The sequence below is a fragment of the Dysidea avara genome, chromosome 6 (assembly GCF_963678975.1).
Source record: "Dysidea avara chromosome 6, odDysAvar1.4, whole genome shotgun sequence".
In the NCBI taxonomy this organism is placed as follows: Eukaryota; Metazoa; Porifera; class Demospongiae; order Dictyoceratida; family Dysideidae; genus Dysidea; species Dysidea avara.
In genome coordinates, this window is record NC_089277.1 from 8,114,873 (window position 1) to 8,138,206 (window position 23,334).

General features: G+C 38.8%; 2 protein-coding genes and 3 long non-coding RNA genes across 10 annotated transcripts; 2 read left to right on the forward strand and 3 right to left on the reverse strand.

The window, feature by feature from the left end:
• Positions 1-3,273: 3,273 nt before the first annotated feature.
• Positions 3,274-11,120, reverse strand: LOC136257547 (uncharacterized). 3 transcript variants are annotated; one of them, XR_010702067.1, is made up of 8 exons: positions 10,887-11,120; positions 10,704-10,839; positions 10,535-10,648; positions 4,097-4,132; positions 3,796-4,045; positions 3,687-3,748; positions 3,603-3,638; positions 3,274-3,550 (listed from the first exon to the last, which is right to left on the reverse strand). It is a non-coding gene; the product is annotated as an uncharacterized lncRNA (long non-coding RNA). The 3 variants fall into 3 exon arrangements; XR_010702066.1 differs by having other exon boundaries at positions 10,695-10,839; positions 10,887-11,118; XR_010702065.1 differs by having other exon boundaries at positions 10,535-10,839; positions 10,887-11,119.
• LOC136257546 (uncharacterized) lies at positions 4,159-10,421 on the reverse strand. 2 transcript variants are annotated; one of them, XM_066050775.1, is made up of 13 exons: positions 10,075-10,421; positions 9,691-9,846; positions 9,190-9,639; positions 8,996-9,136; positions 8,700-8,949; positions 8,591-8,650; positions 8,354-8,467; positions 8,166-8,300; positions 7,994-8,113; positions 7,547-7,935; positions 7,185-7,490; positions 6,771-7,127; positions 4,159-6,699 (listed from the first exon to the last, which is right to left on the reverse strand). In XM_066050775.1, the coding sequence occupies exons 1-13, from the start codon at positions 10,357-10,359 to the stop codon at positions 6,085-6,087; spliced, it is 3,378 nt and encodes a 1,125-aa protein (XP_065906847.1). In that variant the 5' UTR covers positions 10,360-10,421; the 3' UTR covers positions 4,159-6,084. The 2 variants fall into 2 exon arrangements, with proteins under 2 accessions (XP_065906847.1, XP_065906848.1); XM_066050776.1 differs by having other exon boundaries at positions 9,691-9,796; positions 9,847-10,216.
• Positions 4,360-5,860, forward strand: LOC136258313 (ATP-dependent DNA helicase RecQ-like). Its single transcript, XM_066051639.1, has 3 exons — positions 4,360-4,632; positions 4,744-4,952; positions 5,006-5,860. Exons 1-3 carry the CDS (start codon positions 4,360-4,362, stop codon positions 5,829-5,831), a joined length of 1,308 nt encoding a protein of 435 aa, XP_065907711.1. The 3' UTR covers positions 5,832-5,860.
• Positions 10,554-15,688, forward strand: LOC136257550 (uncharacterized). Its single transcript, XR_010702071.1, has 3 exons — positions 10,554-11,184; positions 11,234-11,324; positions 15,307-15,688. It is a non-coding gene; the product is annotated as an uncharacterized lncRNA (long non-coding RNA).
• LOC136257549 (uncharacterized) lies at positions 15,571-18,697 on the reverse strand. 3 transcript variants are annotated; one of them, XR_010702070.1, is made up of 4 exons: positions 18,656-18,697; positions 18,471-18,544; positions 15,804-15,950; positions 15,571-15,752 (listed from the first exon to the last, which is right to left on the reverse strand). It is a non-coding gene; the product is annotated as an uncharacterized lncRNA (long non-coding RNA). The 3 variants fall into 3 exon arrangements; XR_010702069.1 differs by having other exon boundaries at positions 18,471-18,598; positions 18,656-18,672; XR_010702068.1 differs by lacking the exon at positions 18,656-18,697 and having other exon boundaries at positions 18,471-18,645.
• Positions 18,698-23,334: the final 4,637 nt, after the last annotated feature.

Sequence of the window (23,334 nt, forward strand, 5' to 3'; positions counted from 1 at the left end):
TTTGAGAATTGCCTATTATTCCCAAAATTATGCCACCATAATTGGCTAACAATGCCAGTTTATTGCTGTATCAGACCATTTTCATTGATGTTTAAGCTTCAAATAGTCTTGAATTCTTTAGCTGGTTGCTGTATTAGAGTATTTAGTTTCAATGTGACTGCCTTATTAGAGTAAATAATATTCAGTGACTGTTCTATTAGAGTTTCTGACTGCTCTATTAGAGTATCTCGATCTTTTTTAACGTAATTGTGCAATCTGCAGATTTTCCTACTGTTAAAGCTTTATAATCACCTCAAAATGCTAGCATAATTCCTGATTCCCACATATACCTCTATTATGTCTGAAATTATGCTGGCATAATTGCCACATGTTTTAATGTTTAAATCAAAGAATGTACATCTTTTAATGTTTACATATAGGATTCTCGAAGCATCTCTGCAAAATTTTCATAAGGCAGCTTAGTAGCAAGTATCTTAATTGATGAGTCACTACATTATCTACTAAGTATGTGTTTTGGTCTAGTTGGCAGTAGGTGTTGTGTGATAGTTTGCTTTAACTGACACTGAATCAATCTCAGAAGGTAAAATTTTAATGTTCAGTGTATTTTTACAGGGTGAATTGTTTATAGCTGAACTTGTTGAGTGGCTTCCGCTTTCATATTCCTCAAAGATTACTCATATACGTATCTGCCCTGTTCCATAAACATGAAACATACTCTAAAATTTCTAAATCCACATGCTTTCCAAGATTGTCGCATCATCTTTGGTTAGTAATGACTTTCAATTCCTCTAGCTCATTGCAGTATTAGAGTATGTGCTGCAATTGTACTTAATTATTATATCTGACTGTTTTAAAATATGGTAATAATTTATTATTATTGTATATGCCAGCAGAATATTAAACATGTGTGGGAATTAGGAATTATTCTGGGAAAAAGTTTGAAAAATTATAATGCTTAAACATTAGCAATTTGTACAATTCTGCTAAAATAATCAAGATACTCCAATAGACCATTAAAAAATCTAAATAGAACAGTATTGCAACATCCCTAGTGACTGTCAGCTGCAGCATAGATAAGAACTATTGATTGGAAACACCTGTATTATTTATGTAGTTATGCCATAGGCCACCTTTGTTACTATGAGCAAAAAGCTATGGTTTTTGCAGGTGGATATTTATTAAATGCTATCCCACTAGGGACCTGTGAGAAGGCTATAAAGCCTGTGAATACAGGGCGTCTGAAACATGTAACTAAAACGTTGAAGAATGCAGAAAAAATCCCAGACCCAGTGGTGACTTGATCCCCCGCAACATGCAGTCTAGGCACGCGCCAAAGGAGCCACAATGGCTGGGATCTGTGATCTTCTCTGCATTCAATCTCTACTTAATCATTGACTTCTCGCCATCAAGGGGGTTTATTTGCATTTTGATTTTGTGTTTGTTGGTTACAACTGTATTAATTACCACCTACACTGATTGTGACCAAATTTTTGATAATCCTCGATCTATACAAGTTCACTTTCACCATGAATGGATAGCCATACCAATAATCTACACATTTGCACCACAGCCATGCCACTGATTTGCTCAGGCTGCTTGTCACAAATGGTTTTCTAGAGATGCTTGCCAGCCAGTGGGAATGCTCTGACACCATGTAGTGCCACTAACCTGCTGAAACACAAGACTAGAGACACAAACAGTCTTGGACAGTTGCCAGATATTTTCTACATACATTCTTTAATTTTCAGTGGCATAGGTGGTCTTAACAGGCCAATAAGGTAGGAGACACCATATGATCACTTGGCCATTTTCTGTTCATATATCAATTGTCCACCCACCATGCATCCATGGTGATGTGCTTGTTTTACTCAAACATGATGAAAAAAGCACTCAAAATCATGATTATATCAATAGCTAGCTTGCTATGGATTGAAATGATACAAACACTATTGTTGGCTGCATTCACGGTGAAAATTTCAAACTCGTAATTTTTGACCCTCTGAATCGAAATGTAAATCACATATATATCTCATGATTTATTGATGTGTGTAGATCCAAGGTTTTCCCAAATTAGGTGACAATTGGAGGCTGGGATGCTGGAGAATAGTAAAGAACAGCGTAATGAGATAGTGTTTAATTAAAAGTGAAATATGGTGTTTCATAACAGTTGTACAAAATTGAAGAAATAGATCATTAGTTTGTTGTTCTTTACTCAAATTGGAGCAGGTAGAGTGGCTTTAGCTAACTAGATATCCACTATTTCACTGTGTACTCAGACTGATTTAATATACCAACACAGTACCTACATTGGGAAATTGTCTTACCCATGTTTTGGTTGCTTAAGATTCATTACACTCTAACAAATATTTATTGGTTGTGACATAGAGGTCATGTTAAGTCAGCTAATAACGATGCTGCTGATATACTCGTTGACACATACCTGACAGTATCCACTTGTCAACAGTGATATTCCTTTCAATCTCCACATACAAACTGTGTTCTTGGTCGGTACCAAATGCAACACAGTAAATGACCTTAAAGGAATACCTGCACCTTAAAACAAGTGAAAAGAAAATTCCAAAATACACAGCAAAAAATCCCATTGTATTTTGTGTACTGTAACAAAGGTAGGTAAATATTTATTTAATAACCATTTCCAATCCATAGTTGTGTACTCTATGGCTGTAGTTATGTATATCCATCAACGATGCAACCATTTCAATTTTTTTCTCTAAATTTACATTCTTCTAAGCTGCTAATCAAGTTAATTGCACTAAATGTACTAAAAATGTTAATAAAGAGGCAGAGCTGCAGGAACTTAACTAGTTAATTGTGGAAAAAATGCTACGTCACTGCTCACATGCTTGTCATATAGCTGCATGGAATTTTCATTATAGACAATTTGGATCAACATATTCTAATAGTGCAGTCAATTCAGTATACTCTAATAGAGCAGCACGTCCTATTCTAATGGAGCAAACAGCTGTATACAGCATTAGAGTAAAATTCATAAGAATAACATTGCTATAAATTATGATTTAAAGAGCAGCAGTGTATAGAAATAATTTTCTTAATATAATACTATATGTGACCGGATTTGCAAAAAGGTACACTGTTAAAACAGTCATGTGCATATCACGAGTTTTTTCATGTGGGATATTTGCCACAGATAGCACACAATTTTTCATGTGGTATGCACACATTGTTTGCTTGTGTTTCACACATAAAAATTTTGGTGAGGCAAACATGCTTTTCTTGTTTGTTTTACGCATTTTCTCTGTTTCCCACAATTAATTTTTTCTTTAAATGTTTACAAAATACATAAATACAATATAATGTGTATACAATTCTGTATGCTGTAGGTGTCCAGATGTCAAGAATTCGGACATTCTCATCAGATAACCCGAGACATTCTCACCAGAGGACGACCTTAGATGTTCTTTTCAGATGACCCGACCAGACATTAAGATGATCCCAGATGTTTTACCAGAAGACAACTGCCAAACATTCAATACTGATGCTGCTACACCACTACATGGTCATTTTTGATCTAAAAGTATAATATTGAATATCAGTTGTCACAATGAAACACTTTTGCGTACCATTTAATCCACAGGAGAATTGTCCTCGAGTCGTACCTACAGTTAAAGGTGTAAACTAATGTGGTTGTGTATACTAGCAATTACCTTGTATAAAGCATGTGTGTCAGTGGCACTGGCATTTAATTCTGTTCATAGTTCCGCTTTACCTAATGAAAGTTATCAATCACTGTATCACAATTTTGATTCATCGTACCATAATCATTCTTGAGCAACATCTGTAGAATCTGCGCAGTAGCTGTAGGTAGATAACGTAAGCAGTTACGTGACACTGCAGTTTTCAGTAGACAACTTTGGGCATTCTCATCATGATCCCAGACTTTCTCACTTGATGATCCAAGGAATTCTCACCGGAGGACGATCTTAGATGTACTTGTCAGATGAGCCGACCAGATGTTAAGATGATCCCAGACATTTAACATCGATGCTGCATGGTCATTTTTGATCTAAAAGAACAACATTGAACGGAGTTGTCACAATGAAATACTTTTGCGTACCACTTAATCCACAGGAGAACTGTCCTTCAGATATACCTATAGATCAAGGTATAAACTGATGTGGTTGGGCACACAAGCACTTAGTCTGGCGTAGCCGACCCTTTAACGCCACTCGCTTTTTGATGACTTTGGCGGCGCTCGCTGTAAAAGGGTCTGGTCGCATCCGTATACTGGAGTTGTGCGAGCTGCAACAATAGTTGCAGCACCAATCAAATCGCAGCATTATTAATTCATTGCATATTTGGCGCGTGACGTAGAGAAGAATGGCCGTGTCTTCGCTGAGTTTTGATAAAGAGAAAGCAGAACGACTGATTACGGAGTGTACTCAGAAACTAGGTTATATACAGTTGAAGGATGAACAACTGAAAGTCATCATGGCTTTTCTAAGTGGCAGAGACGTGTTTGCAATTTTACCAACCGGGTTTGGCAAATCCCTTTGCTTTGCCTGTCTACCTTTAGTCTTTGACGCGTTCACCAGAACCCATTCATCTATTGTACTGGTCGTAACTCCTTTAAATGCCATCATTAAAGACCAGGTATATTTCATTTAATGCACACTTTGTGAATTAATCATTCAGATATGATAACTGTTAAGTAGAAATATACAAATGGTACCAATTATAAAGTGTTCATTTAAATTTACATAGGTAGCTAATTTAAAGGCCAGAGGACTAGAAGCAGGAGTCTTGGGCATTGATGATGAAGATGATTTAGCAGCAGGAAAATTTCAGATTGTGTTTTCTTCTCCTGAAATGTTGTTTATGTGTAAGCAATGGAGAGAGATGTTGACATCAGAGGTATACTCATCTCGTCTTCAAGCACTTGTCATAGATGAGGCACATACTTGCAAAAAGTGGTATGTAATCTGTAATGGCATACAAGTTCAATTGTAATGTATTGGCCTTACAGGGGAGAAACATTTCGAAAATTGATTTCTCGTATCGGCGAGATTCGAAGCTTGATTCCTGAGAGGGTAAATGTGATGGCCCTGACGGCTACTGCCACTACAAAACTCCGGAGGGAAGTTGCTGCAATTATAGGTCTGAATAATGAGGTGGTGGTCTCAATTTCACCTGAGAAACCTAACATAATATATGCAGTGAAGGATTATGTTTCCATCGAGCTGACGTTTTCACCTGCAATCCAAGCAGTTGCCAATGACAATGTACATGTCCCCAAAACCATAATCTATTGCAGACGTGTGGAAGATTGTGCTACTTTGTATACATATTTCAAGGAGTCGTTGAAGGAAAAGTTTGTCTTTCCAATTGGAGCCCCTGATTTACCGAGGTTTAGACTAGTAGACATGTACACCAGTTGCACTGATCCCAGCATTAAAGAAACAATAATAATGCAATTTACCAAATTGGAGACCCCTCGCATTTTGATAGCCACGATTGCATTTGGCATGGGTATTGATTGTCCAAGTGTCCGGCAAGTCATGCACTTTGGAGCTCCTCATGATTTGGAATCGTACATCCAGGAAACTGGGAGGGCTGGACGTGATGGTTTGCCAGCACTGGCTTTGCTTGTTGACAAGCCTACCAGGCACGGCAAGATGGAGAAATCTATGGTTGAGTATGTGACTAATACTAAAACTTGCCGGAGAAAGCAATTATTTGAGAATTTTGACTATTTTGAATTTCATCCAGTTGAACAATGCTGTAATGTTTGTACAAATGTTACCAATTTTTGTACAGATTTTTTCTTCACAAATGGATGTATTCATGATTAATTAATCCATTTAATTTGTTTATTTCCAAACATCAGACTGGTGGACCGTTCTTCCTGTGGAACCTGTCTAAGCCAGTCACTTGGGGCCAAAATTTCTTGGCCTTAGTAAGCAGGTGGCTGCTTTAGACAGGTGGATTAGTGTATAAATTCTCAGTTAATTTAAAATTGACTTATTTAGAGAGGTGGCCTTTCTATATAGAGGGACCGTTAAGACAGGATACACTGTAATTACTTTAACTTTAAAATTATTTTTATTAATCCATGTGACTTGTCATCCATGTAATCAAAGTATCATTGTCAAATGATTTCATCCATACTCTAGGACGTGGAAATGAGGCATGACGTCTCGGTGCACCAGAAGAAAAGACCTTACTGGTAAGCAGCTCTCTCAGTATCAAGTCTCGATCCTTATTGGCAGCTGGTATGCGATGGGATCCTGATGGTGCCTGAATATCATTGCCGTCATCGTACGTTTCAACGATCTCACTAAGTCTTCCCAATGATTTTCCAACACGGACTACTGAAATAGCAGTCTTGTTGGCCTGTAAGCCATGGACAGCATCTTTGCAAAGCCGGTTCATATGTTCCAAGTGCAAATCACAAGGGATATTTCTTCCCTGTATGCCATGACAATTGATAAATCGACTCCACTTGAGCTCTTCTGACTGTCTAGGGGTCAACTTGAATTCGCATTGGTTGAGAAAGGTGAGGGCTTCAATGGAGTAATTAGTCCGATTGGATCCTTTGAACAATGGAAGGAGATACTTCCAACACTGATGAACTCGATCGCCATCACCTTCTCTGATTGCATCGGCAAATTCCAAGTAAAAGCAACCAACACTTAACAGCTGTCTACTGTACTCGTATACCTGCACATGTACACAAAAGTAAAAAGTACTGTTATTGTAACAAATCACACAAGTTAAAGGAGAGTACCCACCTGATCAACATTTGATGCAGTTGTCCCATTGTACTGGAAAGAAATGTGTTTATCAACAATTCCTGCACAAACAGATTCTAATAAATCTTTCCGCTGGTCATTGGTTAGTGTCCACACATCCGACACGTTAGGAATGACACCCTCTGCTGGTGTGTCCTCTAATGATGTCATCCCTAGGTACTCCATCGCAGCAACTAACACATGGCATGAGATCACCAGCACAAAGAAATCATCTGTAGAATTGAATTTGCCTTTAGTGACACCACTAACATTCGTGCGATTAATCAAATTCCGTAGTTGGCAAAGGGTGGCGTGCTCTCTAGCTGAGCAAGATGAATAAAAATACTTCCAAATAACCTATGTACAAAGGCAAAACTTAAGTAAACCAAAATGAAAAAACAACATACGACTGACCTCTAATAAAATTGTCTGTGTATGCCAATCCTCTACACAGGGTATAAAGCCTGCCAAACGTCCTAATGGAGAGGGAGAATTTATTCGGCTCTTCGTGGCTCCTCTAGCCCTGGCTACGGTCAATTGATCACCTCCCAAAAGCACCTTGTGAAGTAAAGCCTGAGGTACTTCAACTGTTTCTTCAACACCATCCACATGAACAGATTGGATACTTTCAAGTGATGGGACATACTGATGAAAGTGCGAAAGAATGTCAACCATGTCACTGTTACAGTTTTCATTCTTCAACAATACTCCAAGGGGTACCTTTGAAATATATACATTAGGTCAACAAGAATATGCTACATACAGTGTAAACTTACAACTTTTGACTTCATTGACATTTCCTTGTAGTGCTGATGCTTCACATGCCATTCCACAACGTCATCAAAGGAAAACTTGAAATACTTCATATGGGTCGTAACCATTCGAGCAACATGAGTGATGAATAGATTTCTTAAAGATCTGTCATCTTCAGCTGATGGTAGCAGCAACTTGGCATTCTCCTGAGGACAGTTCATACAGGAGTCTGGATGGACATCTGGCAGGTGATTGTGGTTGATTCTACTCTGCACTCCATATGAATTGACATAATGAAGTGACTGATTTTGAAATTTCTCCACTCTCATGAATCGGGTCTTAACTGTCATGTCTATGTTATCAATGACTAGTTTAAAAGACAGAGGTGGTACTGTTGTTGCAATAGACAAAGCTGTGGAATTTCAGTTAATTATGTAATTCAAAGTCTCATTGAAATTTTAGCGACTCACATGGCTCGTCCATCGTAGGTGCTTGTGTGTTCACAACATTTTCCTGTCCTGATTCCTCACTAGCACTCCCAGGCACTACAGGTACACGCACATCCCTGATAGTGGGCTGAGCAGCTACAACTAAAGTAAATAAAAAAATAAAAACAAATCTGGCCATTGTATTATATATTACATGGCTCATTCATTTCAAGTGATATAAAGTTTGCTTCTGCCACTGCCATGAGAGTTGGAGTAGAAAAGGACTCGCCAATTGGCCTTTCCACTGCACCAGAAGTATGCTGTTGCTCACTAGGAACATATGGCAACACTGGAAATATGGCGAACGTAGATGAAATAATCTCTAAAATTTTAGGGACTCACATGGCTTGTCCATTGTAGGTACTTGTGTGTTCACAACACCTTCCCGTGCTGATTCCTCACTAGCACTCCCAGGCACTACAGGTACACGCACATCCCTGATAGTGGGCTGAGCAACTACAACAAAAGTAAATAAAACAAATCTGGCCATTGCATTATAGTAGTATGTGATACATGGTTCGTTCGTTTCAAGTGATAAAACTTTTGCTTCTATGAGAGTTGGAGTAGAAAAGGACTCACCCACTGGCCTTTCCACTGCGCCAGAAGTACACTGTTGCTCACTGAGAACATATGGTGACACTGGAAGTATGACAAATGTAGATGGAATAATGAATACTCATTATCTTACTTGAATCACTTGCAATACAAAGATCCACATCAAAATCCTCATCTTCTGAATCAGTACCATCCATTACGATAGGAGAGTATGGAGGAGCCTCCACGGAGTGAGTTGATTCATCTGAGCTGGAGTAAGAGTCATCGTTCAACTGCTCATCACCACTGTCAGACAGCAGATCATCATCAGAATCAGCTACTGTGCTAGGACCATGAGCTCCTATACTATCTGCATTCAACTGCAACTGCAACAGGTCTTGATCCTTATTAGGAATGTGATTTAATTAGCTTCAAGTACAATTCACTCACCTCTGTTACTGTCAGATACTGTTTGAGAGCATCACTCCACTCAGTAACTTCTTTATCATGGCAGTCACCAAACTTGTTTAGCAAGCGTATGACAGAAGCATGTGAAACCGTGACATTTACCCGCTGTAATCGTTGAAACACCTAATACAGTACATATACGTACATACACACAGTGTGAAAATACGATATCATACCTGCTTGCTTGCCTTCCCAGCATACAGCACCAATGACAATACCTTCTGCACGAGGCTCATTTCACTATATGTGTGCTTCAACAACATGGCTGTACACATCCCTAGCACAGCAGTAGAATTGTTCCTGGGTTTCTTCGTATGCATACATGCTTGCATAAAAGCCAAGAACAAAGGTGCATGACGCTTAAGTTCTTGCAGTATACCATCCCAAGAGAATCCACTCAGTTCTGAAGTCCGCATAAAGGAATTTACTTTATCAGAACATAGGCACTGCATCTCCTTGTTGACCCACATCAGGAGCTTCTTCAAAATGTACCTTCTGGTAGCAGGATCCTTGAGGCTTTCACTGGCACACTTCTTCTTGCTCTTTCTTGCATACGCTTTAACAACTGGCTTGCGACTGGGGGTGATTGGATAACACCTCGTACCCTTCTCGTATGCTACATTCACCTACACATCATACAAATAACACAAAATCAGTTAATTAGCTGCAGTTCCTACCACTACACCAGGAGATCTTCCTTCTTGGCTCACAGCCGGTCGTTTAGTGGGTGGCATGCCTGTTGAAGAGCTTGAGCGCCGTCTGTTCTGCGCAGCTGAATGGCCACTGGAGATATTTAGGTATTGAAATATCTTCTTCAAATTTGATTGCATCACCTCAATGGAAATGAATTTGATGTAACTTCATTATTTCTTTTTTCATTCTGTAATTGTTTTACTGTGTGTGTCATTGTTTTGTTTTTGTACCCCCTTTTTTTGTGTGTATGTATGTATGTATTTTAGGGAAGCACCCTTGTACAGGCTATGCCTTTTGGTGACACCCTGTCTGATTTGACAAATTAGATAATAAAATAAAAATAAATATTCCAGCATTATTGTACATACCTCTTGTGTTTTCAGCATTCTTTCATAAGAATAAAAACACTTTCTGCACATGTTTCTCTGATTTCCATAGTTAGTTAAAAGTTCTCCATCAGCAGAGAATAATGACTCAAATGTAGAGCCGCAGCCACGACCTTCGAGTTCCGCTTTAAGCAAACCTTTCCAAGCTGATGACACATTTTGGGATGCATTTCCACACAAGTTTCTTCGGTCTGAGGCGTTATTGATAACAACTCCACACCCCAAGCATATATGATCGTTGCGGGGATCGTTGACAGACGCCGCCATATGCAGATGCAGAACCGCGAGATTCTAACATATTCAATGGTTAATTACATTCCAGTCGCACAACTCCAGTATACGGATGCGACCAGACCCTTTTACAGCGAGCGCCGCCAAAGTCATCAAAAAGCGAGCGGCGTTAAAGGGTCGGCTACGCCAGACTAACAAGCACTGTGATTACCTTGCATCAAGCACTTGTGTCCATCTGTGCCATTCTGTGGTTAATAGTAACTATCCAAGACACCACACAGTTCCAATGACATCAAGTCATTACATTGTAGAATCTTCCCAGTAGCTGTAGGTATGATGTAAGCAGTTATGTGAACTGAAGTTTTCAGTACCTCTAATACTTTTCTCAGCAGACGTATTTCTCAAATCTCTAGAGGCCTGTAAACTAGGATTGGCTGCACTAGCACTGTCCATAATATCTCGCAAATTCGCTCGACGGTTCTTTCCGGCCGATTCGGGACTAAATTGTGACCACAACTGCAATGAAAATATATTAAACACGTTAAGAAAGCTGTTCTACTTACGGGTTGAAGACTGGCTTGAAGTGGCTTCTTCATTTTCGCCACAAACCGTCCACTAACCAAGGCGCCGTCGCTATAAATCCGAATAAACATGGCGCCACTTTCATTGGTGAATTCTACCCCTCTCTATGTTCGCGAAAGGAAGAGCGAAAGAAAGCTGCCACTTTCGTCAAAACCACCGCCAAAATCCATCACCAAGGTAACAACAAAAATTTTGTCGACTTTCAATGTGTATTAATTATATGAGCGACAAGCGGCTGATGCTGGGAACGGTGCAGAGTTGTTCCATTATTATATTAAAGTAAGATGTCATACTAGCAATTGCACTATTTTAGTGTCATTGTATGTAGTCACGTTGCGCAGTGACGCTCGCATTGACGATGAACATCACTACACTGATTGCACGTGACAGCACGTGTCGAAATGTGACATGTTGGCTCGGTGAGTTACAGTTTGTTAGTTATGGCATAGATACTGGAGATTAGTATCTATGACTATGGTTATCACCACTGCCAGTTCACTTAAGGACTCTGCCCAGTCTAAGGAACTGTTGTATGTGGTAGCGAGTCATTTATAGTGCAATGCATGTATGGTATTGGCCTGCAGAACGAAGGGGTTGGCTTTTTTCAGTGCTTGTTCTGTTTTACTTTAGGATACTAAACTCATAGATTTTTTGCTTAGGTTTCCTGGGCTAGTGGTAAGCACCTCATACAGGTTCTGCCTTCTGTACAAACCTTCCAGTGCCCAACTGGAATAATAATAAGTGCTGTTGGTTTCCTATCCACTGCCTGCACACTCTGCACTAAATGTCCTTTTTTGGTTTACCTGTACTGGTTCACTTGTAAGGGTGTCAGTGTATTTTTTATGCAGTTTGCTATTGTTGTGTCCACACAAATAAGTGGCTTGGAATGCTATGAATGTTATAATAAAATAATCGATCGAACCTGACCAAATGTAGATATACCTGAGAACGGGATGGGGAGCAGAATTTATTTGGAGTGGATCAAGCTTGACTCGGGCCAATTTTATTTTCAAGGGGCCATCTACCTGGCTGGGACCTGCATGGTGTTAGCTGGGGCCTAGGGGAACCATAGATAGTAAACTCGTTTACTGTTTCGGGACCCAGCTTACTCATTGGTCTCACAAGGCCCAACCACTAGCTGGCCATCTCCAATGGTGGATCGATGGGGCATTTGGGGGCAAATTCCGCCGCCCCTCCCTTTGTGGAGGAGCCGTACTTCTTTTGATTGAAATACTAAACCTTAATTTATCAGGCCACAATTAATTTGTGTAACTCCTAAAAACAAAAGGAAAAGCAACTGTCAAACTTTCACCCAGCACCTTTGTGCATAGTAAGCACCTCTAAAATAATTACCATGTTGGAGTTTAAGACATTCTAGCCAATAAAACAGCTTTTAACACTTCACAAAGCCAATACTACAGTAGGTGTATGAGGTGATTATTTGCTGCTTTAAAAATACAAGATAATCTACTATCCTCAACTACCTACAGTTTGTGCCCCTCCCATTGCCAGCTCCTGGTCTGATCTCCGTCAAAAGAATTTGACGAATTGGTTTAATTCTTCAAATTTAAATTCGTCAAATGTTTATAAGCGCCCTTATAAGTATAGGTTTTGCCTACAATTTCTTGATTTTCGTCAACATTTTATTCGTCAAATCTGCTGAAGTCTGAATTCGTCAAATAGTTCTTACGTCAAAATTTCCTTGCGTACGGTATTTGACTAAAATGCAGCACAAAGTGCAAACTAAATGGATTAATGCAAATTTAGTCACATACCATATAAGGTTACCACTTACAATTATTAGTAACAATAACACTTACCTGGATGCAGTAAAGTAAGTCAATAAGCAATACAGCTAGTTCCAGTTAGTACAATAGGCATTAAATAGAGTATGTACATGTGTAATGACTAATCTAGTGAAATTATATTTGATGCAGGCAGGGATGAGAAACTGGTATGTCAATTGGAGTGGCCTTATAAGGTGTTCAATTCCTACGCTATACGTGAATTATTCCAAATCTGTAAAAGTGGCTGTAAATAAAAATTTCAAAAAATAATTTACAATGTGAATTCAGACACACAAGTGTTGTATACTCAACATTGATCTGAAATCTGCTTGTACAGATGCACACCATGAAATGCAGAGTTTGTGATACGTACATACAATTTCATTGTACATGAAACGTTGAATAAAAACCAGCTGCATACGTAATTTCTGCAGAGATACATGGAAAGTTGTATTTTTTTGTCCACCGTGACAAACTACAGTGTATGAATTATTGTCTTGTTTATTTGTAATTGGTTTTTTTGTATCAGGGGTGGATCCAGACTTTTTAAAATGGGGGAGGGGTTTTAGTCTGGAATTGCAACTTCAGCTTAGCTGTAAGTCAAAAACAAAAAAAAGGTCATCACCTGCTGGCAATAGCTGCCACTCACCATAGATGCCTTCACCAACTATACTTCCTTATTTAATACTGTATACATAGCTTAATACACTGCTCCTCTTAAGAATACTGTGACAGCTCTATTAGAGTGTCTCAAGTAAGAGAAGCTTTCAAAAGGGGAGCTCCATGGAACCCTTTGAACCCCCTGGATCCGCCCCTGTGCATTGCTGTAGTATGTAAACTACAACTGTGTATATGCATACACGTTCAAACTACATACACAGTACATAATCACCCATATTTATTTGTGTGCTCTATTAGAAACACACAGCATCCAAGTTTACATGTAAAAGATGGTCTGTACATAGTCAGTCAGTGTAAAGTGGCTACTGTCAAGTATTAGCCCACTGTGTTGACATAAGCCACTGACAAAAGCACCATGACAAACTGTAGGTCATAGCATAGTGCTAAATGTGATCAAATACTTGAATATGTAACATGTTTCATCTGTAGGTTACTTTGTTAAATCATCCACTTATACAATAGCTAGACACCAAGACCAAGGGAACTAAACGATTTAGTAACCCTGATGGCCCGAGGCTATAGCGTCCCGAGCGCAGCAAGGGCACTACTAAGGGCCAGAGGGGTTACTAAATCTCTTAGTTCCTGTTGGTCATGGTGTTTAACTTATTTAGACTATGGTTTAAAGTACGTACCTTTATAGCCAGAGCATGAGTGTGGGGTGAAAGAGCAATGGAGAACAGCGGAACGGTTTCTTCTTACAGTGCCCACAAAAATAATTATTCAAACGGTTACCAGAGTACCGTACGGAGGGAAACTTTGGAGGGGGAAAAATTTGGCGAATCAAGCAAAATACCACTGTTGGCGAAATAAAATTTGGCGAATTATTAGCAAAGCGCGCGCCGTATTGAACTAATTAGATCACTAATTGCTGTGCCTGAAGCGAGAACTGGAGTGCCACGCCTCTCAGCGATTCGGCGCCTGGAGTCAGCTACCAACTAAAAGGTAATACTATATAGAAAGTAGATCTACACCCTCTGGAATAGTGAATATCGTACTTAACATGGTAGGACTCGCTATACTTGTCATGCCCGTTTTGAGTTGAAGTTTGAGGATACCACGTGTACAGTAACTAGCTACCTAGTGTGGTAGTCGAGGCAGGCTTGGCTCTAGCGTAATGCCTGGCCCACTATCTCTTGGTTGAGTAGAAAATTGATTAGTTCGAGGCTTGGTTTGCTATTTTCTTCACCACCAAAATATTTGGATGGGGAAAATTTGGCGAATTCATAGTCATTCGCCAAATTTTAACGGCGCCAAAGTTTCCCTCTATACGGCAACAGCAGAACTACAGTAGATACGCTGCTTAGTTTACTATTTGTCCAGAATTATTCACAGAACATGGAGAAGAAGAGTATTACAGTATTATCAAGTACTCCAGTGTGCCTTTTATGTTATAATTATTTATGATGTACCAAATTGCTTGAGGGTGGGTTACTAAGTGAACATGTGTAGGTGACTAAGTGATTTAGTAATCCTGTAAATGAGCCATACCAACACTGACAATTGTTTGTGGCTGTGGAATAAAAGCAGGGATTATTAATGGCGAATTGGTGACCGCCTAGTATTGTCACTGGTTTCCTCATAACAGTTTTGTCTTTCTTTGCACCATTGCAAAGTACAAACACAGAAATATATGAACCTCATAGAACCTCTTCATCAATATTTTGTACAGGTACCATTCACTCACATGAAATTTCAAGCATTGCTTTGAGTGTATAACGTAATGTATATTGGGTTTGTCCTATCACCTCTGGTTGGGTTCATTATGGAACTTTGGTTTTGTGGTGATGAATTTTACTTATCCTGCCTTTGTAGGCTGAAGGTATTAGTAGGCTAAGTTTCTGGTAAATTTTTGTTCGAAACAGTAACCTACATAGTACATACAGGATTATGTCTGGTGTATTTAGTAATTAGTTTATAACAATCTCTGTTGCAGGTGGCACTAGTATGAGAGGAATTATCTAGAGCTTCAGTTGACATCTCAACATCTGTAGACTGGATGGTGGTTTTAGATGGAAATCTCTTTAAAGGACTCTCCATGTAAAGGACACTGTATAAGGAAGGTTTTCTGTAGACCTCTACCAATACAAATGTACCTCCGAGAAAGAACAATCTTATACCAGTAAAGTTTTATATAAAGTCCCAAAGTATTCATTAAATAGGGTTTCACTGTATGTATAATATATCAAGAAACACTATCCATAGTATATGCCTAATGGTGGCACAAGTTGTAATCAGTTTTCATACAAATCAATGTACAGCATGTTTACAAATATTGCAGAATACAATTAACAAAGTGAAAAATCTCACTCAAGTAATTTTACTTGTGCTATGGTGGCACTGTAGCGACAATTCTTGCTTCCTGAGGGTTAATTTGCATGCCTGTAAAGAACACAAATTACACTAGACTTCTTTTCATACTTACATACGTACCACACTGTCAATGCTAAAGTCACCAAAATCTCACAAATGATAGCTGAGTGACCAGCGAGGTCCAGGTGTGCCAAATAATGTCCTCAAAGTCTGGCTACAGTGATGATTATTTATCCAGTGCCCAATGCATCCATTGCCACAGAAATTCTGGAGATATATTTGAGTGACATAAACACTGACGGTATTAAATTACTGTACTAAGGACTACGGCACTACTTGCAGTAATTTACACACACTTTACAACTGGGATAGCTATATACATAGTTCGCTGATGATTGGGACACCAGTAGTTCATGGTTTTATTTGTAATAGTTTTAGAGTACACAGATTTAAAACCTCTGAAATCCAGACACTCTACTCATTGTATGGTACAGGTGTACTTTACAAAATAAAGTTTTGGAAAGTATTGCTAGCAGTTCATGAGTCTTTACAGGCAGTTCATGAACCATCGCGAACAATTCACAAAGCTTAATGAACACAATTGGATACAGTCCGTTTGTCAACAATTTGGGAAGCTTCACAAATTTGGTGGAATTTTTTTTACATAGTACCGTAGTAATGTATACACATTCAGGCTCCTGAAATTAGGACACATCAAAAATCAGGACAATTGTCTTGGTATCATTTGTATTAGTGTGTTTGACCCCTGAAACCAGAGCACCTCACTAACAAGGACACCTTGATAATCAGGGCACTTGTCAATAGTCAGATTGTGTGCTATACATGTAGGCCCCTCCCTTTGTTATCCAACAGAACTTTCCTGTGTGGTGTGTCTGCATCAGTGGCTTCAAAAATGTCAGCCTGATCTTTGTGCAAAGTGCTATTCAACTTCAACATGCTTGGCAGCTATACTAGAAGAACACAGTATGAATCACTTGTCTATGGTCCCAGTTGTACGCACTCCTGAAATCCCACTAAATTGAGACACTTGAGTGAAACAGTATTATGCCGTGAGAGTGATACCATCACTTTTATTTCTTTATACCAAAACTACAAAGCAGATACAAAATACATTACCTTTAAACGTATTAGAACCAGCCAAGAACAAAAAGACGGCTCACTCTGACTACTGATTACTGCCCCTATGATGGGCATCACCATGTATTCTTTGGTACTAGGCTAATGTACATAAACTAACCCAGACTTGTAACTGGCTGCAGTACAAATCAGTTTTGGCTAGTAGGACTTGAAACTGGCAGTACATGGATTTTTCTGTGCATCAGAGTAGTGTGGAGCCATACGTACTAAAATACATTTAAAGATCTGAAACAATTATACAATATTCAAGTGTTATGCAACATATAATCAAGTGCTCATGAATACTACTATATGTACACTGGCCATGTAAGTGGTCTTAACAATCATTAATAAGCTCCACAGCTACATTATGCAAGCAATCAGAAAATAGATCACATAGGGTGTACATGCACAACACAATCACACACATGCATCATAGACATACGACTCTTAATAGGGATTAGAAACAACACCATGTGCCCTAACATTTCTCTTCACTGTAGACTATCAGTGTAGGTTTTAATTAGTAGAATACAAAAGTTCTCTACGGTTGAGCGATACAAGTTGCTTTGGTGGAAGTCACTGACTGTCCTTTCCCACAAAAGAAACTCGTCATATCGTGCCGTTTCAGTATTGCTTCTACACCAAGGTACGTTTCTGTTCCTGTAGTAGCTGTATACACCTTCTGGTATTGACGATACATGGCTTTTAAAAACCCCTTTGGTCATTAGAATGTAAGCCACACCTCTAGTTTAAACGTTGTGTATTTCCTTGGCTAGGTGTTGTTGTACCGTCGTGTTTCTGTACTCCTAACTGTACACAGCTGCTGTCTAGTGTAACTGTTTGTCTTTCAAGCTTTAATCTAATGCCAAAGCTGTGTAACAAAATTATGTACCACACTTCACTCGTAGGTTCTAAATCACTCTCACTAAACCTTTAAAACTTCATTAGGGGACAATTAAATTAGTATACGATACAAATTACGGAAATTACTGGTAACATTCGAAACAAGCCTATTTCTGGCTCGTAACAATGTTTTCAATCCATATTAGGAGTTGTACATCTATGTATGCATGCGCATTACAAACTCACACTACACACACACACACAAAAGCAAGCTTAAGTGCAGTCACACCTACTCAGTAAACCAACACCTGTGTCATGAGGAACGAACACAGGTAAATCCTCCTAGAGCAGGATACTCTTGGTATGAGTTTCTGATTTAAATTTCTACCCTTGGGTTACAAATCTCCAACCACTACCTGACCTAGCTTGGGGTCGGTGGGTGTGACATTGATAGGTACACAGCAACTAGTACGCAGCCCACACACAGTTTCATGATTGTGTAACAATTTAGTAGGCTACACACTCCACAGATAAAGAAAACAACAACTAGCTCTACCAGCAGTAATTCTAAATAATGACCTTCTTCAAAAATGACCTAACAAATATTGATCTTTTCTATCCTAACATAGATAATATACAACAGGCATTGTGTTTATGGTATTTAATAATGGCAAGGCACTTTTTATCTACAAGCATTTAAAATAAGATTAACTTAGTTGAAGATGCATTCACGTCGATATAACAATGCGCAAACCTACTAAACAACCAAAATTGATAGGATGCACCTAGTTTAGTACAAAATACCTTTGGGAATCAGTTAAAACGCCTTCAGCTCTGACGACGCTGTCACCTCCTTTCTCCAACAACAAAGGCGCGTGCTAATCACAAGCAGTATGTAATTAGCACATAAACATCGCGTTAGCAGTACACAACTGCAGGTGGCGTGAATCCCACAAACTTCATGTGACAAGTGTTTGTGTGCTACTTACATGACGAGCATGTGCTATGAACATCACTGTTTTAACAGTGTACCTTTTCCACACATTTGACATACCAGCAAATAAAACGATGTAACACTTGACTCCTTACACTGATTAACTTGCTCTTAGTATCAAAATGTAGCCAGATACTGTAGCTACATTCATTGAAAACTTCAAGCAATTATAAGCCATGATCAAAAATTTATGAAGCTTTATAGTTCAAAAATGTCTCAAATTTTGTGTGTGAAAAAGGTACCTTTTTGCAAATCCGGTCACATATATGTAGCTATAATGGTGCAAGCAATTGAAACTTTTAACTCATCCTTTAGTTATGTAGTGGTCACAAGATTTTTTTTCTCAGGTCCTTGTGAGTAAGCATATATCAAGACACACGGTAGTGTGTCGTGCGGCCCAAGAAGCCGGCGCGTAACACCCGTGAGTATATTGACAGGAAGAAAGAAAACGCAATTTTCGCGCCTCCGTAGCTCTGTGCTGCCTTGATGAAACAAGACGATTTTTGCTGTGGACACTCCCTCCAACTTCAGCACTCCACATTCCAAATTTGAGCGAAATCGCTTCACCCGTTCCCGAGATATGCGACTTCACAAATTGGCTTAGTTTCTTCGTTTTTTTTTTTCTTATTATTTTTCTTCCTCTTGTCGCACACTTACAAAAACTGCTATAAAACGCGAACGCCATATCTGATTGCCTTGACATTTTGCACACAGAAGGGGGGTATAACGGCGCATCTCGGTACCAACTTTGGCTGGAATACGATAAACAGGCAAAGAGTTATGAGCGATTATTCACGAAAAATAACACCAATATGTTGTCATGCCTACAGGTTAAACCGCGTATGGAAAGAAGCTGAAAATTGGTGGGTGCATAGGTTAACTATTGAACCTCAACCTTTTGTGGTGTGAAAGAAATCGAGCTAAAAACCAGGAAGATACAACGAAACAACCAACATTGTGCAACAATTACGCAATCGAGATTAGCTAATAAAAAACGACTGCTTGCCACGCCTACCAGATAAACCACTTGGGGTAATGCTTTGAAAATCGTTATACAGATGGAGTAATCATCTTAGAAAGGCTCATCAATGGTGTAGAAGAATCAGACTTAAAGCCACGGAGTTATAACATGAAATCCAACTTGGTGCAGCAAGTGCGAGATCGAGATACTCTAATAGAGCAGTCATCCTAATAGAGCAGTCACCCTGAAGAGAATTCAAGAGATCAGTTAGAAACAAGAAACCTGTATAGAGATCAGCTACACACAAGTCACCCTGTAGAGAGATCAGCTAGAAGAAGTTACCTTGTAGGAAATTGGTGGGGACTATTCTACGGAACGGAATGGTACGGAACGGAATGATGGACTAAACTACGGAATGGAACGCTTTCTCAAATTGAAGCTTGCAACTTACCATTGCTGAAACTGCCCTTACGAGTTATCAGTGGCACCTCCAGTGGGTGATTAAACATAAGATAAAAAGAATTAAAGGATCGATTGTGGGTTCTTGTTGGTTGTCATTAGTAACGAAGTATTAATTGTGGGATGAGCTGTATCAGTGATGTTTATCCTTGGTTCATCTACGGATATACCAAGAAGGGCACTTTATGTGAGCTGGTTTGCTCATTTTGACTTTAGAAAACAGTCTGGGCCGGCTTTTCAAGTCATATGTCAGTGTACAAATAAAGCAAGCAGGAAGACACTGGTAACAGGGAAGAGCCAGCTGAATTAAAACTTGAAGAATTTTGTGCAGTGTGAGAGGAGCAAATATTTTGGCAGATCGCAAAGGGGCTATATTCTGCGAACATCACTGAATTGTATGCATGGAGTTATTAACAGACGGTGCAGTGGACTAATGCTGTATTCAATAGTGAACTGATTTTTTCTGTTGCACAAATTCAAGGATGTGTCTGACTGCTAGCCTTGAATCAGGCCAAATGCCAAAACTCCAAGATCAACCAAATCTCAATTATAAGATTTCTATGCATGTGAAACCATGCCCATAGCCATCAGGCAAATGTGATTTGGACCAAGATGTGTGTGTAATTTCAATGTATCTAGTCAGACCGGAAATGGAACACTCACATTAATTACATACCACCTAAGAATCCTAGGATTTCTTAAGTGTACCATTTCACATGCTTCACTTCAAACAAAACAGGTTAAATTTGTTCATCTATTTTCAAGTGATTCCCAGTCCAGCTGCATGGTCCATGAAATTACAGTGGGATCACATGTATTTGTTACAGTGTGGGCTGCTCTGTGTTGGATCTACTCTAGAATTGAGATTTCAAGGTAGACTGCCAATGTACCGACACTGTTGTAGCATATTTAAGTGGAGGACAAATGAATTCAGTAATGCTAGATTATTTAAGTATACAAATTTTTCATAATGAAATTGATATCCCATTTTGATTTGTACCTCCACTTTGCAACATATTCAAGAATAAGAAGTTACCACCCTTATAATCTCAAACCGCTGTCATTAAATATAACCAAGATCTCACCAGTCCTTGTTTTTTCCATCTACAATTTTGCTTTGGAACAATAATTATCTAAAGGCTCTAATTCATATTTAGTATTTAAATCTATAATTCACCTTGTTGTGGTTTTACTAATTTTATTCTTCATTTCCTTTGAAGTTGTACAGTATAGGTAAACAAAGATACATTTTCTCTCCCATCTTATTCTAGGACTGAGAAAAATTTAATTAATTGTATACAGGCTCAAAATTGAGAAAATATAAAGCAAGTGAATTAATATTATACAGTCAGTTTGCTTTTGGATATTTAATGTCTCCAACTGTAACAAAAATTCAATGAATCCATGCATGCATCTCATCGCTGGTTGTCTGAACATTCTGCAAGTGATACCTCACTCAATCAACCATATATTCTGTTTATTAGACTGAATAAAGTCATGATCACCTAGACTTTTCCTGTCACCAGTAACTTTCTAATTAATTTCTCTGTGGATATTACGCTCTGAAACTGAAGAAATTGAGTGGTCTTCTAAACTATTTATCTTGTCAAGATCACCAGAAGCAACTGACATCCAATCAGCTACTGTATTGTAGTAACAAAACTTGCCTTGGTCATGCAATAAATGAATTGAAGAGACCTGCTTGATATATCAGGTAATAGAACAATGCACTGCATGAAACAGCTATTAATATTTTATTATTATCCTATTCCATTTCCTGGATGAATACAACTTCAGTAATGATAGCGGCTAGACAAGCTGTAAGTTTTGATTCAGAAAACATTCCATTCTGTAAAATAGACCCCATCCTGGATTCAACTCACTACTCAGGCTAAGATATTTGACATTATGTAGTCCACTATTCTGTTAATGAATCATTGATGTTCACACAATATAGCCCCCTTGAGGTATCTGAATGTTTGCTCCTCACACACTGCACAAAATTCCTTTAGATTCTGTTTAGCCTGACAGAGTTGATTCAGCTTGTCACCATACTTGTTTCCTTTGTAGTGTAGCTACATACTGCCGGATTTATGCCTATTAGAAAGGCTGAGCCCCAGATTGTACATTCTAAAGTCAAAGTAAGCAAAAACAACTCACATATTAGCAAAAACAAGTCATGCATTAAGTTCCCTACTTGATACATCTGAAGATAAACAGCAAGAACTCACAATCGATCCTTAAGTTCATTTTATCTTTATAGGGGTACGTTTGTTTACCAGCTGGAAGTGCCACCGATAACTTGTACAGCAATAGTAAGCTGCAAGCTTCAATTTGAGAAAGCATTCCGTTCCGTAGTTTAGTCCATCATTCCGTTCCGTTCCGTTCTGTAGAATAGACCCCCACCTAGGAAATTCATGCAACTATGGAAAGAGATAGTTCAACTAGAAGAAATCACCTTGTAGAGTTCAGCTACAAAGAAACCACCATGTAGAGATTCCAGTTATAAACAAATCGCCCTGTAGAGAGATCAATAGAAGAAGTTACCTTGCAGAAAGTTCAGCTACAAAGAAACCATCATGTATAGAGTTCAGCTACAAACAAATTTCCCTGTAGAGAGCTTAGCTAGAAGAAGTCACCTTGTAGAGAGTTCAGCTACAAAGAAACCATCATGTAGAGAGTTCAGCTACAAACAAATCACCCTGTAGAAAGATCAGCTAGAAGAAGTTACCTTGTAGAGAGTTCAGTTACAAAGAAACCACCATGTAGAGAATTCAGCTACAAACAAATCACCCTGTAGAGAGATCAGCTAGAAGAAGTTACCTTGTAGAGAGTTCAGCTACAAACAAATCACCCTGTAGAAAGATCAGCTAGAAGAAGTCACCTTGTGGAAAGTTCAGTTACAAAGAAACCACCATGTAGAGAGTTCAGCTACAAACTAGTGACCTTGTAGAGACATCAGTTAGAAAAGTTACCTTGTAGAGAGTTCAGGTACAAAGAAACTATTCTGTAAAGAGCTCAGCTGCAAACAAATCACCTGTACAGAATTCAGCTACAAACAAATCACCCTGTAGAGAGATCAGCTAGAAGAAGTTACCTTGTAGAGAGTTCAGCTACAAAGAAACCATTCTTTAAAGAGCTCAGCTACAAACAAATCACCCTGTAGAAAGATCAGCTAGAAGAAGTTACCTTGTAGAGAGTTTGGTTACAAAGAAACCACCATGTAGAGAATTCAGTTACAAACAAATCACCCT